This window comes from Balearica regulorum, chromosome 19, assembly GCF_011004875.1.
Source record: "Balearica regulorum gibbericeps isolate bBalReg1 chromosome 19, bBalReg1.pri, whole genome shotgun sequence".
Taxonomy (NCBI): domain Eukaryota; kingdom Metazoa; phylum Chordata; class Aves; order Gruiformes; family Gruidae; genus Balearica; species Balearica regulorum.
This window is the reverse complement of record NC_046202.1, coordinates 5,842,825-5,862,810: the sequence shown is the minus strand read 5'-3', so window position 1 is coordinate 5,862,810 and position 19,986 is coordinate 5,842,825. Positions and strand designations below refer to the sequence as shown.

General features: G+C 67.0%; 3 protein-coding genes across 4 annotated transcripts; all 3 read right to left on the bottom strand.

The window, feature by feature from the left end:
• Positions 1 to 227: 227 nt before the first annotated feature.
• On the bottom strand, positions 228 to 4,706 carry PIGS (phosphatidylinositol glycan anchor biosynthesis class S). The gene is made up of 12 exons (XM_075771491.1): positions 4,556 to 4,706; positions 4,330 to 4,469; positions 4,147 to 4,258; positions 3,562 to 3,651; positions 3,307 to 3,398; positions 2,934 to 3,132; positions 2,451 to 2,593; positions 2,235 to 2,349; positions 1,832 to 1,977; positions 1,606 to 1,706; positions 1,013 to 1,223; positions 228 to 849 (listed from the first exon to the last, which is right to left on the bottom strand). Exons 1-12 carry the CDS (start codon positions 4,641 to 4,643, stop codon positions 574 to 576), a joined length of 1,713 nt encoding a protein of 570 aa, XP_075627606.1. The 5' UTR covers positions 4,644 to 4,706; the 3' UTR covers positions 228 to 573.
• A 421-nt stretch (positions 4,707 to 5,127) lies between these two features.
• Positions 5,128 to 8,107, bottom strand: ALDOC (aldolase, fructose-bisphosphate C). The gene is made up of 8 exons (XM_075771252.1): positions 7,949 to 8,107; positions 7,655 to 7,866; positions 7,508 to 7,562; positions 7,276 to 7,436; positions 6,722 to 6,805; positions 6,459 to 6,633; positions 6,179 to 6,378; positions 5,128 to 5,635 (listed from the first exon to the last, which is right to left on the bottom strand). Exons 1-8 carry the CDS (start codon positions 8,058 to 8,060, stop codon positions 5,540 to 5,542), a joined length of 1,095 nt encoding a protein of 364 aa, XP_075627367.1. The 5' UTR covers positions 8,061 to 8,107; the 3' UTR covers positions 5,128 to 5,539.
• A 2,697-nt stretch (positions 8,108 to 10,804) lies between these two features.
• Positions 10,805 to 19,511, bottom strand: SPAG5 (sperm associated antigen 5). Of its 2 annotated transcripts, none has more exons than XM_075771249.1 (24): positions 19,378 to 19,511; positions 19,018 to 19,119; positions 17,302 to 18,818; positions 17,027 to 17,219; positions 16,572 to 16,691; positions 16,348 to 16,440; positions 16,091 to 16,225; positions 15,666 to 15,785; positions 15,331 to 15,423; positions 15,019 to 15,153; positions 14,755 to 14,848; positions 14,570 to 14,663; positions 14,382 to 14,463; positions 13,801 to 13,934; positions 13,355 to 13,520; positions 13,012 to 13,180; positions 12,660 to 12,731; positions 12,409 to 12,532; positions 12,052 to 12,163; positions 11,742 to 11,822; positions 11,515 to 11,658; positions 11,269 to 11,343; positions 11,082 to 11,162; positions 10,805 to 10,985 (listed from the first exon to the last, which is right to left on the bottom strand). In XM_075771249.1, exons 1-24 carry the CDS (start codon positions 19,399 to 19,401, stop codon positions 10,872 to 10,874), a joined length of 4,074 nt encoding a protein of 1,357 aa, XP_075627364.1. In that variant the 5' UTR covers positions 19,402 to 19,511; the 3' UTR covers positions 10,805 to 10,871. The 2 variants fall into 2 exon arrangements, with proteins under 2 accessions (XP_075627364.1, XP_075627365.1); XM_075771250.1 differs by having other exon boundaries at positions 16,091 to 16,222.
• Positions 19,512 to 19,986: the final 475 nt, after the last annotated feature.

The window sequence follows — 19,986 nt, the reverse complement described above, 5'->3', positions numbered from 1 at the left end:
AACTACCCCCAGGAGGCTCAGCCCCAATTAACCATCAATGAGAGACAGAGCCCCCTAAGCAAGAACAGCCCCCCCCAACAGCTGGACCCCAAAACAGGTGCTTTGGGATAAATACCTGTAAAACATGAGCCAGACCCCCTAAAAGCAAAGGGGAGGGGAATACTGAGCCAGGGGAAGAGAGGGCAATGGGACCCCCCAGAGGGCCAAGGGGGGAGCAGGAGAGGAGGTTCACACAGCCCCCACACAACCGGGGTTTTATTCCTTATTTATACAGCAGCTCGTTCTGAACACAGTGCAGGGCCAGGGGCTGCACATAGGGAGTCCCCTCCCTCCTCCCCCATCTCAGCATTTCTGGCCAGAGGACTCAGCACCCAGCCCGAGAACATCTCGGACCCCTCAAAGCAGCTTCTCTTCCCCCCTCTGGCATCTTGGCCACAGCAGACCCCAGCCAAGCCCCCGGGGCCTGGCCCTGACACCATTCTGGGGCACCTTCTCGGGCCACAAGTCCATGACAACACGCTCCATGAGGTGGGGACAGTCCCAGCCCCAAGGCAGGGCGCCGTGGCGATAGGCTCAGTCCATCTTGGTGGGCTCCTTCTTACGCTGCCTGGCCTCCCGGACAATCTTGGCCAAGGAGAGGAGAATGGGGACGGCCATGGGCAGGAAGAGTGGGATGTAGATGGCAAATTTCTGGTCATCAGGGAAGTAGAGGAGATGGAGGAGAGACGGGTCAAAGAAGGCCCGCTCCGAGGAGGTGACTGCCTCCTTGCTGGCCTGGAAAGCTGAGTGCAGGTGGCCCGTGGCCAGTTTGGCCATGGCGCTCTGCGCTGAGGCCACCGCTCGGTACACCTGTGCGGAAACACAATGACGGTCAGTCCCTGGCCAGGGACGATGACAGAACCAAGCCTGGGGGCCTCGCTCGCAGCACCACACCAGCGAGAGCTCATGGTCTGCACAGGGACAGTGATGGCCGGCCCCCTGCGCTCCCCACCTCAGGGTCCCCCAGCCTTACCTCAGAGGCAACATCGTCTTTGATGACAATGTTCCCAATCTTGTCCAGGAGCTGGGCCAGCGAGGTCAAGGTGGTGGACACGGTGGCAATGTTCTCCACGGTGTGGGCCCAGAGCAGGCGGTCCAGCTCCCAGTCGGCCAGCCCCTCGTTCCCTGGGCTCTCCAGCAGGAAATCAGGAGGCAGCTCCTCCCGAGATAACCCAAACAGTAACCTGGGAGTAGAGGGGAAGGTCCCAGCCTGCATCACAAGCCTGCAGTCCCACATGCACACTCCCCACTCTTCTCCTTCCCCGCTGCGTTCAGTCCCAGCAGGGCTCGACCCTGCCTAACGGCTTCCTGGACGCAGGGCAGGACAAGACAAGCCTCCTGCCTCAGGAGATGGGCGATGCACCAGCACCTCTGGCCAGAGAGCAGTGCTGGCCAGTGGTCAGCACCTTGAAGGCCACAAAAAGCCACCCTCAGCCTCCCAAAGCCCACAGAGAAACAAATGAACTGTTGGGCTCCAGCATGGGTACAGCCTGTGCTGACTCCATGGATTTCTACGTGTGCCAGGAGAGCGCACAGAGGCCCAGGGAGGGAAAAACACATCCTCACCGGAGCTGGGCCAGGAAAACCTCCATCACTCGCACCATGTCCACGTCCACGTGCAGCGGGAGGGAGGCTTGGGGGGAACCAGGGGCTTCAACGTTGTAAACCTGCAAAAAAAGCGTGTCAGCCACACACAGCCGGAGACGTGGGGCTGGCAGAGCTGCCAGCACTCGCCGGGGATGGGGAGCCACCGCCTCGTCTGAGCGCCCCCAGCACCCCCACAGCCCCGTACCATGATGCCGCCCCAGCGGGGGCTGTGGAAGGCATTGGTGCTCACTGGGGCCCCGTCCTTGTCCTGGATGTACAGAGGGGAATGGGAACGCTCTGGCACGTACAGCAGGAAGTTCAACACGGGGTAAAGTGAGGCAGCGCTGGAACCTGCAGTGGGACAGAGTCAAAGAACTCCCCTGGATGGCAGGAACAGCAAGAGCAGATCACCCACGTGTGGCACTGGGCCAGAGCCCAGCCCAGCACCTCCTTCAGCACACCCCAAGCAAAACTCCCAGCCGGGTAGGTCTCAGTCACTCTCACTCCCATCCGGGGCTGGCAGGGCACGGTGCTGCGGGGAGGGAAGGGGCACAGAGCACAGGTGGAGCCTGGTCCCGTGAGAGCCAGGTCAGGAGCACGTTGCTCACCCAGCCGGGCTTCCACAGGGTTGATGACGTGTGGGAGACTGTGGGCGCTCAGGATGAAGCTGGAGGTCTCCTTGTCAAAGCGTGGCGTCACTCCTAAGACAGCGTAGTACAGGATCTACAGGCACACAACAAAGACGTTGCTGGCAGAGAAGCGCGTCCCGGGGCGCCCGGGAAGGCCAGAGCTGGGCTGTCCCCATCGCCTCTCCCAGCCCTCACCTGCGAGTCAACAGAGAAGTTGGCCACCAAGCTCAGTTTGTCCAGGACGGGCTGCACATAGCGGTTCACAGCATCCTCGATGTCCCAGTCCACGTCATGGGACTTGGGGTCAGGGTTCAGCAGACTGAAGGTGATCTCGTACCCTGCCGAGGACCCACAGCCCATGAGGCACTGCCATGGCAACTGCCTGTTGATGCCGAGGCCGGGCACGTGGCTGTGACAGAGCTCCCAAGAGCAGCAGGACCTGACCCCCTCCTCCCTGGCTCTCCCCAAAGTGGGGTCGTGCACCAATGCTCCAACACACAGCAATCACAGCTCAGATCCCGGCCCTGAGCAACTGCCAAGGGCAAAGGGAAGACCCTGGGGTCTGTTACCCTAGAAACCATCCAGGGATGCTACAGGTACAGCAGGAACGGGACGTCCCACCAGAGCCAGAGGGCTTTCCCCGAGGCCAGGGGATGGGGCTGGGGCACGTGTCCGTACCCAGGCTGGATTTCAAGTGCCGCCGGGCATCAGGGCCGAGCTGGCTGTCAGGCATGCGGTCCGAGAGGGCGGTGGCGATGGAGCTGGCCGTGAAGGACATCACCTGTGTGAGCTGCCGGAGGCGGGCGCGGAGGGTGACAAGGCTCCCCCCAGCCCTTACCAAGGCGCTGCGGTGCTTCCCCACGTAGACGCTGATGCCCTGGGGAAGGGGCAGGGGTGAGGGCCGGGAGCAGGGCTGGCTCCCCCCAAACCCGCCAGAGAACAGCATGGTGCCACCTGCGACAGCCTGGGGACGGACACCTTCCCCCCCTGCCAGGGCACCTTCCAAGGGTGCAGAACACAGAGGCTGGCACCGCAGGGTGCTGCTCCCTACCTGAGGCAGGACAGAGGAGGTTTCAGGGACCACGTACACAGTCAGAGAGCCCAGCGAGGCATCCTGCAGCGGGCACAGAGCAGCGTCAGCCTCTGGGGAAGAGATGGAGGCATTAGCAGGGTTGGGAATTTCACTCCAATCCCTGTCCCACCCTCAGACACAGCAAAGCTGAGTTCTTTGCTCAACCAGCCTCAGAAAGAGGAGCCTGCTTCCCCACAGAGCTGCCCCAGCTACTGTGATCCCTTGTCCCGGTACCTTGGGCAGTAGCTACATTCAGCGCTGCCTCCTCCTGAGCCGTGGTGCTGCGATAGACTGTCTCGTAGCGGGATGCGATACTGGTTCTCACTGCCAGAGCAGAAAGCCTGAGTGAAGCCACCAGTCCTGCCCCCAGGCCCTTCGTAAGAGCCCAGTGCTAGGCAGGACAAGGGACAGCCCCAGGAGGACACATGCCACAAGGTCCTTTGGTCACCAGCTCTAACCTCGGCTGAGTGACCCACCACAGCACGTGGCCTCAGCCGGCGCAGGGTGGCAGGCAGGACAGCCCCACGCCACTCAGGGCGCGTCCCACCCTCCGAGGGCTGCCAGTGCCCCCAGCCCCAGGGACGGGAGCTGGTCGTTTCCCTGCGGCACCCTGGGGACCTTGCTGCCCCCAGTGCTCCCCTGCACTGCCAGCTCGGGACGGGATGATGCTGGTAAACGCGGGCCCGGGGAGCTCCAGGCTGACGGCCGGTACCGGCCTCCCGGGGAGAGAAGCCGCGGGCATGCAGGGACCCCCGGGGAAGGACGAGGCCCCCCCCAGGAGGGACAGGCAGGGCAGGGACAGCCGGACGGGTCTCTCACGGTTCACGGAAATCTCCATCTCCTGCACGTCCCTGAACGGCAGCGGCCTCGGCAGGTCCCCGGGGACCGACCCCGGGGCGAAGACCACGGCGACGGGCACCGCCAGCTGCAACTGAGCAGAGGCAGCGTCAGCACGGGCACCCGAGCCCCAGGACCGGCTGCCCGGTTCCCCCCGGTCCTCACCGGCAGCTGGCCCAGCCCGTCGATGTCCGCGTAGGGCAGGGCGGCGCGGTAGGTCTCGGTCGTCCTCCACCACAGCGGTAGCCCCAGCACCACGGCGATGGCCGCGAAGGACAGGGCGGCCCGCCGGCCCCGCGCCCGCTCTGCGGGAACAGCGCTCAGCACCGGCCCAGACACCCATAAACGGGTGACAGCGAGCGAGCCCCGGACACCCGAGCGCTACCGGTACCTGCTTCATCCGCCGCCATCGCCGCCGCCGCCATCTTCACTTCCCGGATCAGCCGGGGGGGGGCGGGATCTGTGCTCAGCCCAGCCATTCAGAATGCCCAGTCCTCACGACAGCCAATAGACATGGAGTCTGGAGCGCGGCGGCGCAGACGGGCGGGCAGAAGCACCAATCAGAGCGCGGTAGCCGCCCTGAGGAGGCGGGTTTTGGCCGCATGGCCTCTACGAGTGCCGCGGAGGGCCAGTCGGTGCCCCCCGTGCCGGCGGGAGGGGGCGCAGCGCCGAGCACCGCGGCCCGGAAAGGGGGGTGGAAACGGGGGGGGCGAGGGGGAGCACAGGGGCTCCCCAGGGGCTCCTCACCCGCCCCATGGCCCACGGGGAGAGCCCAGCCACCTCTCCCGGTTCCCAGAGCCCCACGCTGGGCGTAGGTGGGCTGAGACCAGGCACAGCTCATCGCACCGGTGAGCACAACAGGCTGCGGGCGATGCGCAGACCCGGCGGAGGGACGGGGCAGCCCGGGATGGGACAACGCGCAGCCCCCGGGTACCCTGCGGAGAGGGAGGAGGCGGCACAGCGCTGTCTCTACCGTTTATTCGTTGTTAGGCTATTTGGTACACGGGGTGCACACGGCAAACACAACACAGGCGCCCCAAGGGCGGCAGCGACCGGGACTGCGAAGCTACGGCAGGGCAGGGGCACCCCCAGGCCTCCCCTCCTGCCCCCCACGCGGCCGAGCCTCCCCCCCCAACAGCACGGCCGGAGCCCCCTGCCAAAGGGGCACCCGGGTGGCTCCCTCCGGAGGCCAGGTAACCCGGGCCCCCCGCTTCATCTGCGGACGCGGCGGTGTGGGGCCGACCCACGGGGCGCGCTCCCCTTCCCCTCCCCGCGTGGCGGCTCCCCTGGGTGGCTGGGGTGGAAGCAGGGTGTGAGCAGTGGCGGGGAGGGGGCCGGGGCGGGGGCCAGGGCCGGTGGGGCGCCCGGCCGGGGCTCAGTACGCGTGGTTGGCCACGTAGAGGGACTGCCCGGCGGCCCCAGAGTCGTCCCCGCTGCCCTCGTACTTGCCCAGCGCCGCCAGCCCGTTCACCTGCGGGGAAAGGAAATGTCAGTGCCCCCCGTGGGGTATGGCCCTCGGCGTCCCCCAGTCGCTGGGGACAAGGCCCCGTGTGCCCCATCCCACAGGGACACAGTCCTCGGTGTCCCCGTGCCCTTGGCATCCCCCTCCCACGGGGACAGGGCCCTCAGCATCCCCCACCCCCACAACCCTTGCCGTCGCCCGGCACCCCACGGGACATGGCTTTTGGCACCCGTCTTCCCACAGGGACAGAGCCCTCGATGTCCCATGTCACCCAAGGGGGCACGGCCCATCCAGCGGGGACCGTGGCATCCCCCATTGCTCTCTGGGTCCTCACTATCCCCCATCCCGCAGAGACAGCCCCGTGTGTCCCCCACGGGGACCATGGCCTTTGGCATCCCGTCCTGTGGAGCACAGCCCTTGGTGTCCCCCGTCACCCCATGGGACACCGCCCTCAGCATCCCCCATCCCAAGGGGGACAGTCCGTGGTGTCCCCATCACCCCATCGGGACGCAGGCCTCAGCACCCCTCTCCCGCGGCGGCCGTCCCCATCACCTCTGCGCGCTTGACGAACTCCTCGGTGGCGGCGGTGGCGTTGTCCCGCTGCCCGCGCCAGGCGCTGAGCGCCGATGCCTGCAGCGCCCGCCCGTAGGAGAAAGTGAGGGCCCATGGCCGCATCAGCGGGCACGTGTTGATGGCGTTGAGGTTGATGGAAGCCTCCTCCTCACTCTGACCCCCGGACAGGAAGGTGACACCTGCAGAGAGCGGGGTTATGGCACCAGGGGGGCCACAGGGCATCCCCCTCCTGGTCCCCGCCACGTCCTGGTGCCGGTACCTGGCACGGCCGGGGGCACAGTGCGGCGCAGGGCGGTGACAGTGGCCATGGCGATCTCCTCGGGGCTGTACTTGGTGGGGCAGGAGTGCCCGGGGGTCACCATGTTGGGTTTCAGCAGGGTCCCTTCCAGGTAAACGTGGTGGTCGCTCAGTGCCTTGTAGACAGCTGCCAGCACCTGGGGAGGACAGGCAGCATGGAGTCCCCCGGTGCAGCGTGGCACAGCGTGGCACAGTGCCCGCCTTGCTGCCCGTAGCACTGCTCACCTTCTCCGTCACATACTGGCACCGCTTGAGGTCGTGGTCACCATCAGGCAGGATCTCTGGCTCCACAATGGGCACGATGCCGTTCTGCAAACACCAGGCAGATGCCATCATGGGGACATCCCTGGGCATTGCCTTGGCCCCATGGCAATGTGGGCCAGTGCCTGGACCTGGGGGACAATGCTCAGCCCTGAGGTTCAATGTCCACCCTTGCCAGTGATGCCCATCCCAGTGGGGTGATGCCCAGCCCCATGGGGTGATGCTCAACCTAGGAAGGTCAATTCTTATCCCCACAGAGCAGTGCCCACGGTTTTTGGGGTGATGCCCACACCTGGGGCAATGCTTGGTCCTGGGGGTCAATACCCATCCACGTGAGGTGCTACCCAGCCCACAGGGTGATGTCCAGCCCCACGGGGTGATACCCAGGCACGGGGGCAATACTGAGCCCCACGGGGCTGTGCCCATCCCTGTGGGGCAATACCTCACCCCTTAAGTCAACAACCATCCTATGGGTCAATGATCATCCTGCGGGGCGATGCCCGGCCACGGACACGTACCTGCTGGCAGATGCTGGCATAGCGGGCCAGGACGTTGGCGTTCTCCATGATGGCGAGCGCAGAGGGGGTGTTGTCACTGATTTTCAGCACGCAGCGCCACTTGGCAAAGTCGGCCCCATCCTTCTTGTACTGGGCACAGCGCTCCGACAGCCCATCCAGACCTGCCAGGCACCACATCAGCCTCACAGCCCCAAACCCCGCGGCCCCTACCCCCCTAAACCACTCCACCTACCCTGCGTGGTGGTCTCGCCATCTGTCCCCGCCAGCGGCACAACACCCTTGTCCACCTGCGGAGAGAAGGGGAAGGCGGCGCTGAGCCCTACCAGCACCCTCCGAGCACCCTCAGCACCCCAGAAACCCACCGGACACCCACACGCACCTTGATGCCCACGACGATGCCCTTGTCCTTGATCATCTGGACGAATGGGGTGCCATCGTCAGCCTTCTGGTACATGGTCTCGTGGAAGAAGATGACGCCCCCGATACATTTCTTCACCCGGCTGTCGGCGCTGAAGAGGATCTGGCGGTACAGCCGGCGGTTCTCCTCCGTGTTCTCCACACCAATCTGGTTGAGGCGCTTCGCCATGCTCCCTGCGGGCACCCGGCACCCCCGTGAAGCTCAGGCATGGGGAAAAGGGGGGGGGCGGGACAGATTCCCCCCACACACACTGACCTACGGACTCATCAGCGGCCAGGATGCCCTTGCCCGGGGCCACGATGCGCAGCGCGATGTCCGACAGCTCCTTCTTCTGCTCGGCCGTCAGCGCCGGGTATTGGTGCGTCATGGTGGCGGTGGTGGCTGCGAGAAGACAGGGGCTGAGTCACGCACCGGCGGGGCGGCCCCCTCATCCACCATGCGCCCTCATCCTGCGGGGACCGGGGACCCCCACGGCGCTGGGACCCCGGCCCTGCCGGTCAGCAGGGTGGACACGTTGCATAAGCAGGCAGCTGCCCTCACCTCGGGACGGGCAGGGCCTCGTGGAGGATGCTGGGGAGCTCCCAGCCATTTTGCTGCCTGCTCGCCCGCCCCCAGCCCAGCCATCTTGAGGGAGCGCAGCTCCGCGGGGGGCCGGGGCAGGGAACGGGGGGGCCCGGGGATGGAGATACCCCGGGGCCGGGGATACCCCGGGTGGGAGGTACGCGTGGGATGGCGACAGCTCGGGGATGGGGATACCGGGGAGATGGAAATACCCCGGGAATGGCGCTACCTGGGGAAGCAGAGACCCCGGGGGCGGCGCTGCCCGGGGCTGGGGGTACCCGCGGTTTGGGTACCCCGGGGATGGCGCCGCCGAGGGGACGGGGATGCCCCAAGGAGCCGCTGCTCCCCCCCCCGCCCCGGAGCGGCGATTCCCCGGCCGGCACTGCCTGGGCTCAGGCTGCGCCAGCGCAGGGGGTATCTCCGGGCTCCCCCCGCCCGGCACCCCCCGTGCCCGGGGCTCCCTCTGCCCCGGAGCCTCCCAGCCCTGCCCGACCCCCGGATTGCCGGCGGCGCCGCACGGAGACACCCCGGAGCCTCGGCGGGGCTACGAGCTCCCGCTGCCGGGATCCCTCGGCTGCACCCCCGGCCGCCCGCCCCCCTCCCCTCTTCCCCGCGGCTCCCGGCTCCCCCTTACCGTGCGGGGCGGGCGGCGGCGGGCGCGGACTGCGGGCTGTGCGCTCCGGCCCCGCGGTAAATGGGGCTGCGGTGCCGCAGAGCTACGTGACCGGCGGGGCGGCACCCGGCAGGACCGGCCCCCCCGGCCCGCTCCGCCCCCCCCCCCCCCGCCGCACGCACCCCCCCCCCGCCGGCGACAACCGCTGCCGCTGGTGGGGACCCCAGGGCGACAGCCCCGGGCTGGGGACCCCGCTGTGCCGCTGCTTTGCAACCCCCTGCTGCTGGTCAGGACCCCTCTGTGTGCCCCCTCCCCCGCCAAGGACCGAACTGAGTCAGCCCCCATCACGGGCAGGGACCCCCATGCCACCCAGGCACCCCGCTGTGCCACCCCATTGCCACCCCCTGTCCCTGTTGGCGACCCCTCTGTGCCACCGACCCTGCTGTGCCGTTCCTGGTTATGGGTAGGGACTCTCCCTGCCACCCCCTTGCCGCTGGTGGGGACCCCGCTCTGCCCCCTTTTGCTGTTGTGACCCCCCCATTGCCACTGCCAGCTAGACGGGGACTTTCTCCTCATCACCTCTGGGCCCAGGACCCCCCCCCCGTGCCACCCCCAGGCTGGGGACCCCCCCACTGTTGCTGTGCCGGGGACCCTGCCTGCATCACCTCTGCCTACCAGGCCCCAAGCAGCGCAGAGCCCCAGACCCCCAGGACAGGGTGGGGGCTCCCACAGGAGACCAGTCGTTCCCCCCCCGCAGCGAAAAGCCGCCCGCAGCCGGTGCGGGGACAATAACCGTGTCCCCGCTCACCCCACGGGGCCGGCTGCCAGGGCCGCGCTCTGCTGAATCCCCGCCGTAAAAGGAGGGTTCAGCCGCCCCGCATGGCCCTAATCCAGGGAGGGCAGTGCATCTGCCCCCGCGCTCCAGAGCTGGGCACAGCCTGGGACCCCCACTGCAGGCCCCTCATCTCGGGGGGCCGTACCCCACACGCCCCCCCCCCACAAGCAGGAGGGGAGGCGATGCCAGGGAGCAGCAAGCGCTGCTTCCCCATGAGACACCCACGCACCTGGTACATAGAGGTGCAACCCTGAACACCTCCATTTCCTGGGTGCTGGGGTAAATATAGGTGCCGGCACCCCTGGTGTCGCAGCACCCACCACACGTGGGGGTGGCAGGGCTGCGGCAGAGGGCAGGGGAAGGTGATTCCCCCCCCCCAGCAGGAGAAACAGGCCATTAAAAACCAGAGCACTTGTTTGAATGCTGCTATTTCGGGCAGTGCTGGGGGAGGGCGGTGCTGCACGGCCCCCATGGCCGCAGGGAGCATCCTTGGGGGTCGGGAACACCAGGAGGGGGATCCCACAGGAGATGCCCCAGCAGCAAAGGTGAGGCTGGAGCTGTACTGGGAGCAGGGGGCCCCAGAGGGAGCGCGCGCACACACACACACACACACACCCCCCAAAGCAGGGGCCAAGGCAGCACTGGGAGCAGGAGCTGGCAGAGCTCCCAGAGCTCCCAGCAACCCAGGGGATGCTGCATGCCAGAGCCACACTGGGAGGGGAACCATCCCCACGCAACAGGCTTGTGGCCCGCGGCCCCCTGATAGGGGTGCAGGATCCAGCCTCCGATACCCTCTGCAGGGGGAAGCAGGAGGGGGTGCAGGGGGAATCTAGGGCAGAAGGAGGAGCAGGGGCTCAGGGAGAGAAGCTAGGTCAGCCCGGGCGCTGCTGGGGCAGCAGGGTGGGAGCCTGGGGAATGCAGCGCCTTATTGAGAGCAAGTGCTGGCGGGGGGGGGGCCATGTCCCCTGCCAAGAAGGAGAGGCCCTGGGGTGGCAGGGAGCCATGGCTGTAGCCCTGTGACAGGGATGGAGGCATAGGCTGAACAAGTTGTCCATACCCAGGGCACCAGGAGTTTCCTCCATTGGTACAACCAGGCAGGGCAAAAGCCAACAAAACTTTATTCAATAAATAATTACAGCATTAAGAACAGGAAGGTTTCATGCTACGGGCTATAGCAGCTCAGCAGCTTCCTTGCTGCCACTGGCCGGCTTCAGGCCCAAGTACCGCAGCAGGCTGTGGTGCTCCTGGCAGCCTGCTGCCACGTCAGGGACGGCTGACAGGACCTGGGGACGGCAGCAGCGTTAGTGACAGCATTTGGGATGAGAGTCTGTGTTCGCTGCAGTCACAGCAAGGGTGAGAGCAATGAACCCCAGCCTCACCTCTTTCATCTTCTCCTGCATCTCCTCGTGGGTCCTCAGCACTTTCTGGGTATGATGGAGCCTCAGCTCCAGCCCTCGGACCTGGGGTAGGAGATGCGTGTCAGGTGCATGCCCCAAAATTGGGCAGGGACCAGCCCAGGAGGGAGAGGGGACAAGAGCCAGGGCAGCCCCTTGGGGCTCCCCATACCTGCTCCAGGTATTTGTCAGAAAGCAGCAGATTCTCATCCTCTTTCTCCAGGAGCAGCAACCTCAGTTTGTCCACCTGCAAAAAGAACAAGCACTGCTGAGAGATCACTGCAGGGCGAGAGCCATGGGGTTGGGGGTTCCCCCCTGCTGTCCCGCTGGTCGCCTGCTTGAGGAGTGAGGTCTGGAGAGGTCCCCGTCCATGGAGGGGTGGGTGACACAAGTAGCCCCTGGCAGCCTCCAGCCTCACCTCCTGCCGCAGCAGGACTCGCTCCTGGACGTAGGCAGCGTCCACCTTGGGCTCCTGCCCCCGCATCTCCTCCCACAGCACCTTGGCTTCCGTCTCTGCACGCTGGAGCGAGCGCTTCAGCTGGGAGACCTCTCCCTTCAGCCTCTGCAGGGGGAAAGCAGATGCTGAGAGGGGTCCTGCAGCCAGCACCCCCCACACGTGCAGCCCAGCCAGGCCCTATCACGCACCGTAACTTCCCCACTCTTGTCAATGAGTTGCAGCATCTTCTCTTCCTGCTGTTTCACCACGTCCTGCAGCTCCTTCTCATTCTGCAGGGGGGAAAAAGCGGTGTCAGGTAGTGCCCGGCCCCAGCCACCCCCAGCACCCCGGGGGCAGGGAGCGGGTTTTCTCAGGTTGGAGAAGGTCAGACAAGCCAGCAGCACCCATGGGGTATCACTGGAGTCGGTCACCCAGATTTCTCCGTGTCCTAGATCAGCGCCCGTCCCAGTTCGGCTCTGCCCTGGGGTGAGTGCTGGCCCAGTTCTGGCACCAGCTCACCTCTAGCTTGCCCCTCAGTGCCTTGTTCAGCTTGGCGATGGTGGCAGCCTGGGTGTCCATCTTCTCCTGACTCTCAGCTGTCACCGTCTCCAGACGGAGCTGCAGGTCGGAGCTGGGAGAGGACAGCAGGGCTGAGCGGGTGGGGATTGGAGCCGAGCAATGTGCTGGGTACCAAACCCCCTCCTGAGCATCCCACCAGCCCCGTGGTGGGAGAGGCCAACACCGCCAGCTGGACCAGGTGAAAAAAGCCCTCTAGCCATGGCAGGAGAGGTCTAATCCAGAGCTGGGGGACCCCAGACAGGCTGCCCACAGGAGAGGCCATGCCCAACTCTCGACGCGAGCCCCTGGTGAACTCACATCTTTGTCTGCAGCGCCTTGAACTCGCTCTGCTCCAGCTCCTGGATGCGGGAACTCAACATGGCAAGGTCGGAGACTACGGCTCTCAGCTCCTTCACGCTCTCCAGCAGACCGTCCTCGGGCTCTGCAGGCCGGGCAGAGGCTCGTGAGCGACACAGAAGGAATGTCAGCCCCAGGGGACATGGAGCCAAGCAGAAAGGCAGCCCTGCAGCTTTGGAGCAGGGTCCAGGGCAGGGTGACAGCCCCAGTACCTATTGGCTTTGGTGTAGAGGCAGGTTTGTCCTTGGTAAATGCACTCCCGCCTCCCGTGGCTTCATCAGCATCTGCAAGAGGACAGAGGTGCTGTGCCCAGCCCTGCGTGCTGCGGGGAGCACAACCAGAGCTCACCCGTCCGCCCCAGGGAGCTCAGAGAAGACCTCGGCTGCTTGCAGGAGCCGTGACCCAACCCACGGCTGCCACAAGGGAACAAACGGGATCCACAGGGATGGCACGGGGATCTCCTCCATGCTCAGCACCGGTGCACATCCCCAGCATGGTGGGGAGCGATCCTCCCATCCCCATACAGGGACCCCCCCAGCACCCAGACAGCGGGTGCCAGCTCACCTTTCCCCGACACCGCTTTCAGGACACTGCCCACGAAGGAGCTCCCGGCACGGTACGGGGTGCGGCATGCCGGCGTGCGGCAGGCAGGGGTCCAGGCACGGTGGGGTGTCTGCCAGCCTGGTGTCCGTGGAGCCGGGGTCCAGGCTCTGCTTCTTGATGGGGCATCATCCTTCAGAGGGGAAGGAGAGCACAGCACCAGAGCACGGCTTGTGACAGCTCTGCACTGCTCTGGCGAGTGGTGGAGGGGTCCTGAAGCCATGCCATGGAGAGCCATAGGGGTCTGACACTCCCCGCCAGGCCTCAGGCCACCTCCTCGTCCTTGTCCGCAGGGCAGAGCTCCTACCTCCTCCTGCAGAGCAGCCCTGAGGCAATCAGCAAGCTCCTGCAGCCGCATCTTGCTCTCGGTAATGTCCGTGGAGCACCAGGAGACTTTGTCCCTCTTGAGCTGCAAGTCGAGGAGCTCGGCCTTGGTGGTCTCCAGCTCCTTGCCAAGGGCAGCCTGCTCTTCCCTGCGGGATGGCATCAGCCTCAGCAGGAGCAGCGTTCTTCCTCCTCGGCACGGGACAGGGACATTTCCCACACCTGCCTCCCACTGTGACCCAATGGGGTGCAAACCCCACAGGTTTAGGCAGCATCCCCCAAGATGGGGTCTGCTGGGCTTCCCCACAGCCTCTTCCACCTGCCTGGGCGACCACGCTTGGCTGGGCAGTGGTGACTGGAGCCATGTCCCCCTGTGTGTCCCCCACTCCCCAGGAAGAGCTCGATTTCCCAAAAGAGAGGGGTCGGTACCGTAGGCACTGGTGAGAGCCCATCAGCTCCTCGTACTGCAGGCTGCGCTCCTGCAGGGCGGCCAGCGTGGACTTCAGCCTGGCCTCCACCTCCAGCAGCTGCGTGCGGGACATGTGGTTCTCCTGGTTGAGGAACTGCAAGACATAGTTGGACACAGCCATGAGCACCTGGCCAAACCTGAGGGGTCCCACTGGGACCCCCAGCACAGTCCCTCCTACGCCTCAGGGTGCCGTTTCCAACTAGGAATGGCTTTACCCCAGCACACCAACCCCTGGAGACCCAGCAGTTTACTGGGGACATAGGACAGGCTGGGGAACGACACCATGCCTGCAGCCAGGGAATTATCCCAGAGAGCCATCCTCCCCCTTCCCCGGGAATTGCGCTGAGCAGGATGGAGAGCTGCGCTACGTGCGGGATGTCAACCACCCTCGCCGCGCTCACCCCCGCCCCTGGAGGGCTAATCCTGCTGCTGGCCGGCCGCCAGCGTAGCGTTCCCGCGAGGCCCCGACGAGGGCCGGCAGCACGTGACAGTGCGGGCAGGGTCAGGCAGCTCAGTGCAGGCAGGGTCAGGCAGCTCCTACCTCCCGGCACTCGGTCGCCTCCCGCAGCTCCTGGCACAGCCCATTGCACTCCCGCTGCAGGGTGTCCCTCTCCCGTGCCAGCCTGCGGGGACAGGATGGGGTCAGGGGGGTGCTGTGTTTTGGGGACAAGGGGTGGCAGGAGGTGGCTATGGGGGGACCAAAGCACTGCCCCCAAAGGTCAGACCCACCAGGCCATCTCCTCCCACTGCTTCTCATTCTCCTGCTGCAGCGCATCCCGCTCCTGCTCCAGGTTGGCCAGATTCACCATCAGGGAGCTCAGATCTGCGAGGGGCAGAGCCGTCAGCACGGGGAGGGGGAACGGGGACAGCGGGGACAGGGGCAAGCTCCACCTACCCACATCACCCACCCCTACCTGTGCTGAGGCGCGAGTTGGCCACCGTCAGCTGCTCCAGCTGAGCCACCGTGTCCTGCAGGGCCACCGATGTCTCCTTCAGCTGGCAGGACGCCTGCAGAGACACGGTGCCCTCTGGGTTGGTTGGCCTTGGGCTGCTCTGCCCCATGGGAAGTTCCCATACTAAGGGTGCCCAAAGTCCTCCCATGTCTGGGGGGGCAGCCAGACTGCAGGGGAACATCTCGGACACCCCCAGGCACCACTCAGCACTAGGCAACCCCCTACCTCCTCCTTGGCTTGAAGAGCTTCGTCCGCTCGCTGCCTCATGGCATCCCGCTCCTCCAGGCAGCTCTGCAGCTTGCCGGGCACGCTCTCCAGCACGGCCCGGCACCGGGACACCAGGGCCCTCGCCTGCTCCCGCTGCAAGGGGACATGGCACCAGGCAGAGCTGAGCATGGCACGGCCGTGCCGGCTGGCGGCTCTGCTTGGCTGCGTTATTGGGGGTGGTCCGAGATGGAGCGAAGCAGAGCCAGCCCGCACCGCGCTGGGAGGCGAGGGGATGAGCCCACCGCTGGCCTCCACAGGGACGCCCCTCACCTCTGCGTCCAGGGCTCTCCTTTCCTCCTCCAGATTTTCAAAGGTGATGTCTATGAACTCCCTGAAGGGCTGAGCCTCAGCCGTCAGGGACACCTGCGGGGCAGGAGGGATGGGTCAGCGCTGCCACGGTGAAAGAGCCACGTTCAACGGCCACGCTGGGAGGTGAGCACCAGCCCCGAGGCTGCGGCAGCTTCCCAGCAGCGGCGCCAAGAAACCTCTGATGGAGCCAAGCCCATCGCAGGCCGTTGCTCAGAGCATCGCCCAAGCCCAGGACGTGGGATGCCCTTCCAGCTCCCCAGGGAGGAGGCAGCCGGAGGTCCCCGCCTGCTCGGTACCTGCTGGTCGATGGCGTCTGCCAGCAGCGTGCACAGCTCTCGCTGGGAGGTCAGGCTCTGGTCACGGGCGGCAAGCCGGGCACTGGCATGGGCACGGAAGGCCTCCAAGAAGCAATCGCTCTGCCGAGGCAAGGGTGTTGCTCTGGGCACGGTGTCGCACGAGGAGCGGCTCCCAGGAGCCGTCCCTGCACGGTGCTGCGGCCCAGGGCTCCTGCTCCCAGCAGGACACAGCCTGAGCCAAAAACCCACCCCGAGAGCTCCAGCCACCCCAGGCAGCCACGGCCCTTCCTGCCTTCCAGGGCCACATCAGGCTTTTCCCCCCCAGATACCAGAAAAGTGTCCCCTCCACAGAGACACAGGATGTCACATGAAAGGCACAGGGACAGCAGAGCCTGCCCTGAACCCCCCACCAGCTGCCCCCCTACCTCCTCCTTGGCTCGGAGGGCTTCATCTGCTCGCTGCCTCATGGCGTCCCGCTCCTCCAGGCAGCTCCGCAGCTTGCCGGGCACGCTCTCCAGCACGGCCCGGCACCGGGACACCAGGGCCCTCGCCTGCTCCTGCTGCAAGGAGATGGTGCCAGGAGGCACCAGGTATAGCCAACGGCTGCCACGTGTGCCGGCGGTGCCAGCGTCTCCTGAAACCCGGGGGAAAGGGTGCCCAGGCTGGCTGTGCGGGGGCTGACCTCCTGGGCGAGGGCTCCCTGCTCATCCTGCAACTTCTGAAACGCGGCATCCGCAAGGCCCCGGAACAGGAGGCACTGCTTGCTCCAGGCACTCTGGGTAAGGGGCAAAGGCACAGGCATTCAGGCAGCAGTCCCGGGGCCAGCACAGGCAGCGCCGAGCACACTCGTGCCCTGCTGGGCTGAGAGCTGGCACACTCATCACATGCCAGCCAGCCGAGACGCACCGTCCCCACGGTGGTTAGCTCCAGCTCCCGCTGCAGGTCCTGCTCTGCTCCCCGCTGCCGCTGCAGAGCCTCCGTTTTCCTCCGCAGCTCGAGGTAGAGGTTGCGGTAGATCTCCTCCTCCTAAGGGCATGCCAGCAGAGTGCAGGGGGCTTCGCACCAGCCCTGCTCCACCCTGGGGTCCAGCCGTGACACCTCCCGTCCCCCCCCCTCCCCACACGTGCCAGGGATGTTTCCCCGCACAAAGGATTCAAATCCAGCAAACTCAGCAGGTCGAGCCGGGCTGGAGCAGCGCCGGGCACGTGATGCTGTGTGCCGTGCCGTAGCACCCACGCTGTACTTGCGCTCCATCAGGCTGCGGTCCAGCCGGGCCGCCATCCCGCTGGTGGCACGTGGGCACCATCATGGCACCGAGGGCACAGAAAATTGGGCGGCATCGCCCCAGCGAGGGCTCTTACCCCTTTGGGGTGGGTGACGTCTGTCTGTGTGAGCGCGTCCCTCTGCTCGGCCGGCCCCACGCCAGGCAGCGGCCGCTGGCTCTCCTGCCAGTCACGCAGCTGGAGCGAGAGGGCTTCGATGATGATGAGGGTGCTCTCCAGCCGCCCCTCCAGCTCTGCCCGCGGCAGGGACTTCAGCTGCTCCCGGGGACAGCTGGGGACAGAGAGAGGGCTTGGGGCAGGGACAGCCCACGGGTGCCACGGCCCCACGTCTGTGGGGACATCCCCACACTTACTGCCAGAGCAGGGAGTCCGTTTCGGCAGCGCTGTCCTTGGCACAGAGGGGGCCGCCCGTGGATGTGTTTGTGCTCCTCTCCCGCAGGTCCCGAGGGGTCATGAAGGTACCGGTGACCGCGGTGGGTATGGGGGTGATGCTGGTACCAGTGACCGCGGTGGACACAGGAGTGACGCTGGTGCCGATGACCGCGGTGGACACAGGAGTGACGCTGGTGCCGGCATCCCGCCGCAGCACAGGCAGGGGCAGGCTGTTCCGCATGGACTCCAGCAGGGACGAGGTGTTGAGGCTCTTCTCCAGCCACACCAGCGGCAACACCCAGGACACGGCACCCGGGGCCACCTCGGGCGAGGGGATGGCGGTGGCCATTGCCTCCAACCCGGCATGCTCCGACTTACCTGCCTCAGTGGGAGGGGGTCTGGGGGAACCCTGCTCTGGGGGGGCAGGGTCTGGGGACTCAGCCCCCTCAGGGGTGTCTTGGCAAGACGGGGTACCCGCACTGCCATCTCCAGCCAGGGGCTCGGGGGCCACAGGGCTGCAGGAGAGGTCAGCGGGTGCCACTCGCCAGCCGTGGAAAGGAGCTTCCTGCGGGGTGGAGCTGGTGCCAGGGGGCCCTGGGGTGCAGGAGCCCGAGCTGGTGCTGCCAGGGGGCTCCGGGGTACGCAACCCCAGGACGGGGCTGCGCAGGGGGGCCGGCAGGGTGCTGCTGGGGGGCTCCAGGGTGCAGGGCCCTGGGACTGGGCTGCACAGGGAGTCTGGCAGGGTGCTGCCGGGGGGCTCCGGGGTGCAGGGCCCTGGGACTGGGCTGCACAGGGAGTCTGGCAGGGTGCTGCCGGGGGGCTCCGGGGTGCAGGGCCCTGGGACTGGGCTGCACAGGGAGTCTGGCAGGGTGCTGCCAGGGGGCTCCGGGGTGCACAACCCCAGGATGGGGCTGCACAGGGGAATTGGCGCAGTGGTCCCGGGTGTCTCTGGGGTGCACGGCCCCGGGATGATGCTGCCGGGGGTCTCTGGGCTGCAGGGCCCTGGGAGGGGGCTGCACAAGGGTGCTGGCATAGTGCTGCTGGGGAGCTCTGGGGTGCATGGCCCCGGCACAGCACTGCCAGGGGTCTCTGGGCTGCAGGGCCCTGGGAGGGGGCTGCCCAGGGGGGCTGCCACAGGGCTGCTGGGGGGCTCTGGGGTGCAGGGCCCTGGAGTGGAACTGCCAGGGGGCTCCAGGCTGGTGCTGCTGGGGGGCTCTGGGGCACTGGGCACAAGGGTGGGATTCCTGGGGTGCTCAGGGGCACCAGGTTTCAGGGTGGGACTCCTGGGGGTCTCTGAGCTGCTGGGCCCCAGGGTGGGAGTCCCAGGGGGCTCTGGGATGATGGTGCTGCTGGGGGGGGGCAGGGTGCAAGGCACTAGAGTGGTGCTGCGGGGGGGGAACTGGATAGCACTTCTGGGGGGTCCTGGGGGGCAGGGCACCCGGGCAATGCTGCTGGGGGGGCCCCGGGTGCAGGACACTGGGGTGGCGCAGTCATGGTCCTACAGGACATTTAGGGGGGTGGAGGGGATCAGGGCTGCCCTGCCCTTCCCCTCAGCACCCCACAGCCATTTGCCCCCATCTCCCCATTTCCCCCACCCCAGTAGATACACCTGTCCCCCCACCCCAGTATCCCCAGCTCCAGTACACCCCAGTATCCCTCCCCGTTACCCCACCGCACCACCCCCCCCCCGCACCCACCTTGAGCCGCAGGCGGCGGAGCAGCGGGGTGAGGCTGGTGCGGTCTGCACCCGGCTGCAGCCGCAGCTCCTGCAGGGGGGCGCGCCGGGGCGGCTGCTGCGCCTGCGGAGGGGACACCGGGGGGCACCGGGGGTCACCGGCGGCACCACCGGCAGCACCGTCACACACATACACGTTTACCGGGAGCGCTCCGGTCCCGCCGCCCCCGCCCCCCCCAGCCACCCCTGGGCAACCCCACATAGTCGGGGCCGCCCCACCGGGACCCCACCCCACCCCCGGGGCTCTCCCCGCCGCCCCACCGGGACGCCCAAACCGGTGCTCCCACACCCGCCCCGTGCCGAGCCCCCAGGCCGCACTCACAGCGGGGGTCTGGGCGGCCCGCATGGCCCCGCTCCCGGTCAAGGCCCCGCTCCCGGTCAAGGCCCCGCTCCCGGCTCCGGTCCGATCCCGCCGCTCCCCGCGCGCTGCCGCCGCCGCCCGTTTGAAAACCACGCGCCGCTCTGATTGGCTGCTCCGCGCACGCGTCACTCCACCACGGTGGTGGTTAGAGGCGGGGCTATGTCCGGCGGTGGGCGGGGAAGTGGGCGTGGCTTCACGCGAGGTACTGCCCCCCGCGGGGAAGGATAGCGCCGGGCAGCGCGAGGCGCACCGGGGAACGGGCCGAACCCCCCCCCGGACCCTCGGCAGCGCCTGTCCCGGGGGCACCAGCCCCGCACGGCCCCCCCAGCCCTGCCCCGACCCCTGCCCGCGGGAGGAGGGGGCACACACCAGCCCCGCTCTCCCCCCCGGTAGTCCCGCTCTCCCCCCCGGTGGTCCCGCTCTCCCCCCCGGTAGTCCCGCAGGAGTCAGGGCAGCACCCACAGCGGTGCCCGCGGCTCTCGGGTTTATTGCTCCCGCGGGGAGAGGTACAGCGTTGGGGTAAGGGGGACCCGGCCCAGCAGGGTCCAACCCGCTGCCGGGGGGGTGTGT

Excerpts from the sequence above, each read along its gene's own strand:
- PIGS (XM_075771491.1), bottom strand. The coding sequence starts at position 4,643 with ATGGCTGGGCTGAGCACAGATCCCGCCCCCCCCCGGCTGATCCGGGAA. Across the intron at positions 2,594-2,933 it reads GCACTTGAAATCCAGCCTGG|GGTACGAGATCACCTTCAGT; the intron begins GTACGGACACGT and ends GGTCCTCGGCAG. Across the intron at positions 850-1,012 it reads AAGACGATGTTGCCTCTGAG|GTGTACCGAGCGGTGGCCTC; the intron begins GTAAGGCTGGGG and ends GTTTCCGCACAG.
- ALDOC (XM_075771252.1), bottom strand. The coding sequence starts at position 8,060 with ATGACGCACCAATACCCGGCGCTGACGGCCGAGCAGAAGAAGGAGCTG. Across the intron at positions 7,437-7,507 it reads TGGCGAGACCACCACGCAGG|GTCTGGATGGGCTGTCGGAG; the intron begins GTAGGTGGAGTG and ends GGTGCCTGGCAG. Across the intron at positions 6,634-6,721 it reads GCCAGTATGTGACGGAGAAG|GTGCTGGCAGCTGTCTACAA; the intron begins GTGAGCAGTGCT and ends TGTCCTCCCCAG.
- SPAG5 (XM_075771249.1), bottom strand. The coding sequence starts at position 19,401 with ATGCGGGCCGCCCAGACCCCCGCT. Across the intron at positions 18,819-19,017 it reads TCCGCCGCCTGCGGCTCAAG|GACCATGACTGCGCCACCCC; the intron begins GTGGGTGCGGGG and ends AATGTCCTGTAG. Across the intron at positions 15,424-15,665 it reads CAGACGCCATCGACCAGCAG|GTGTCCCTGACGGCTGAGGC; the intron begins GTACCGAGCAGG and ends CCTGCCCCGCAG.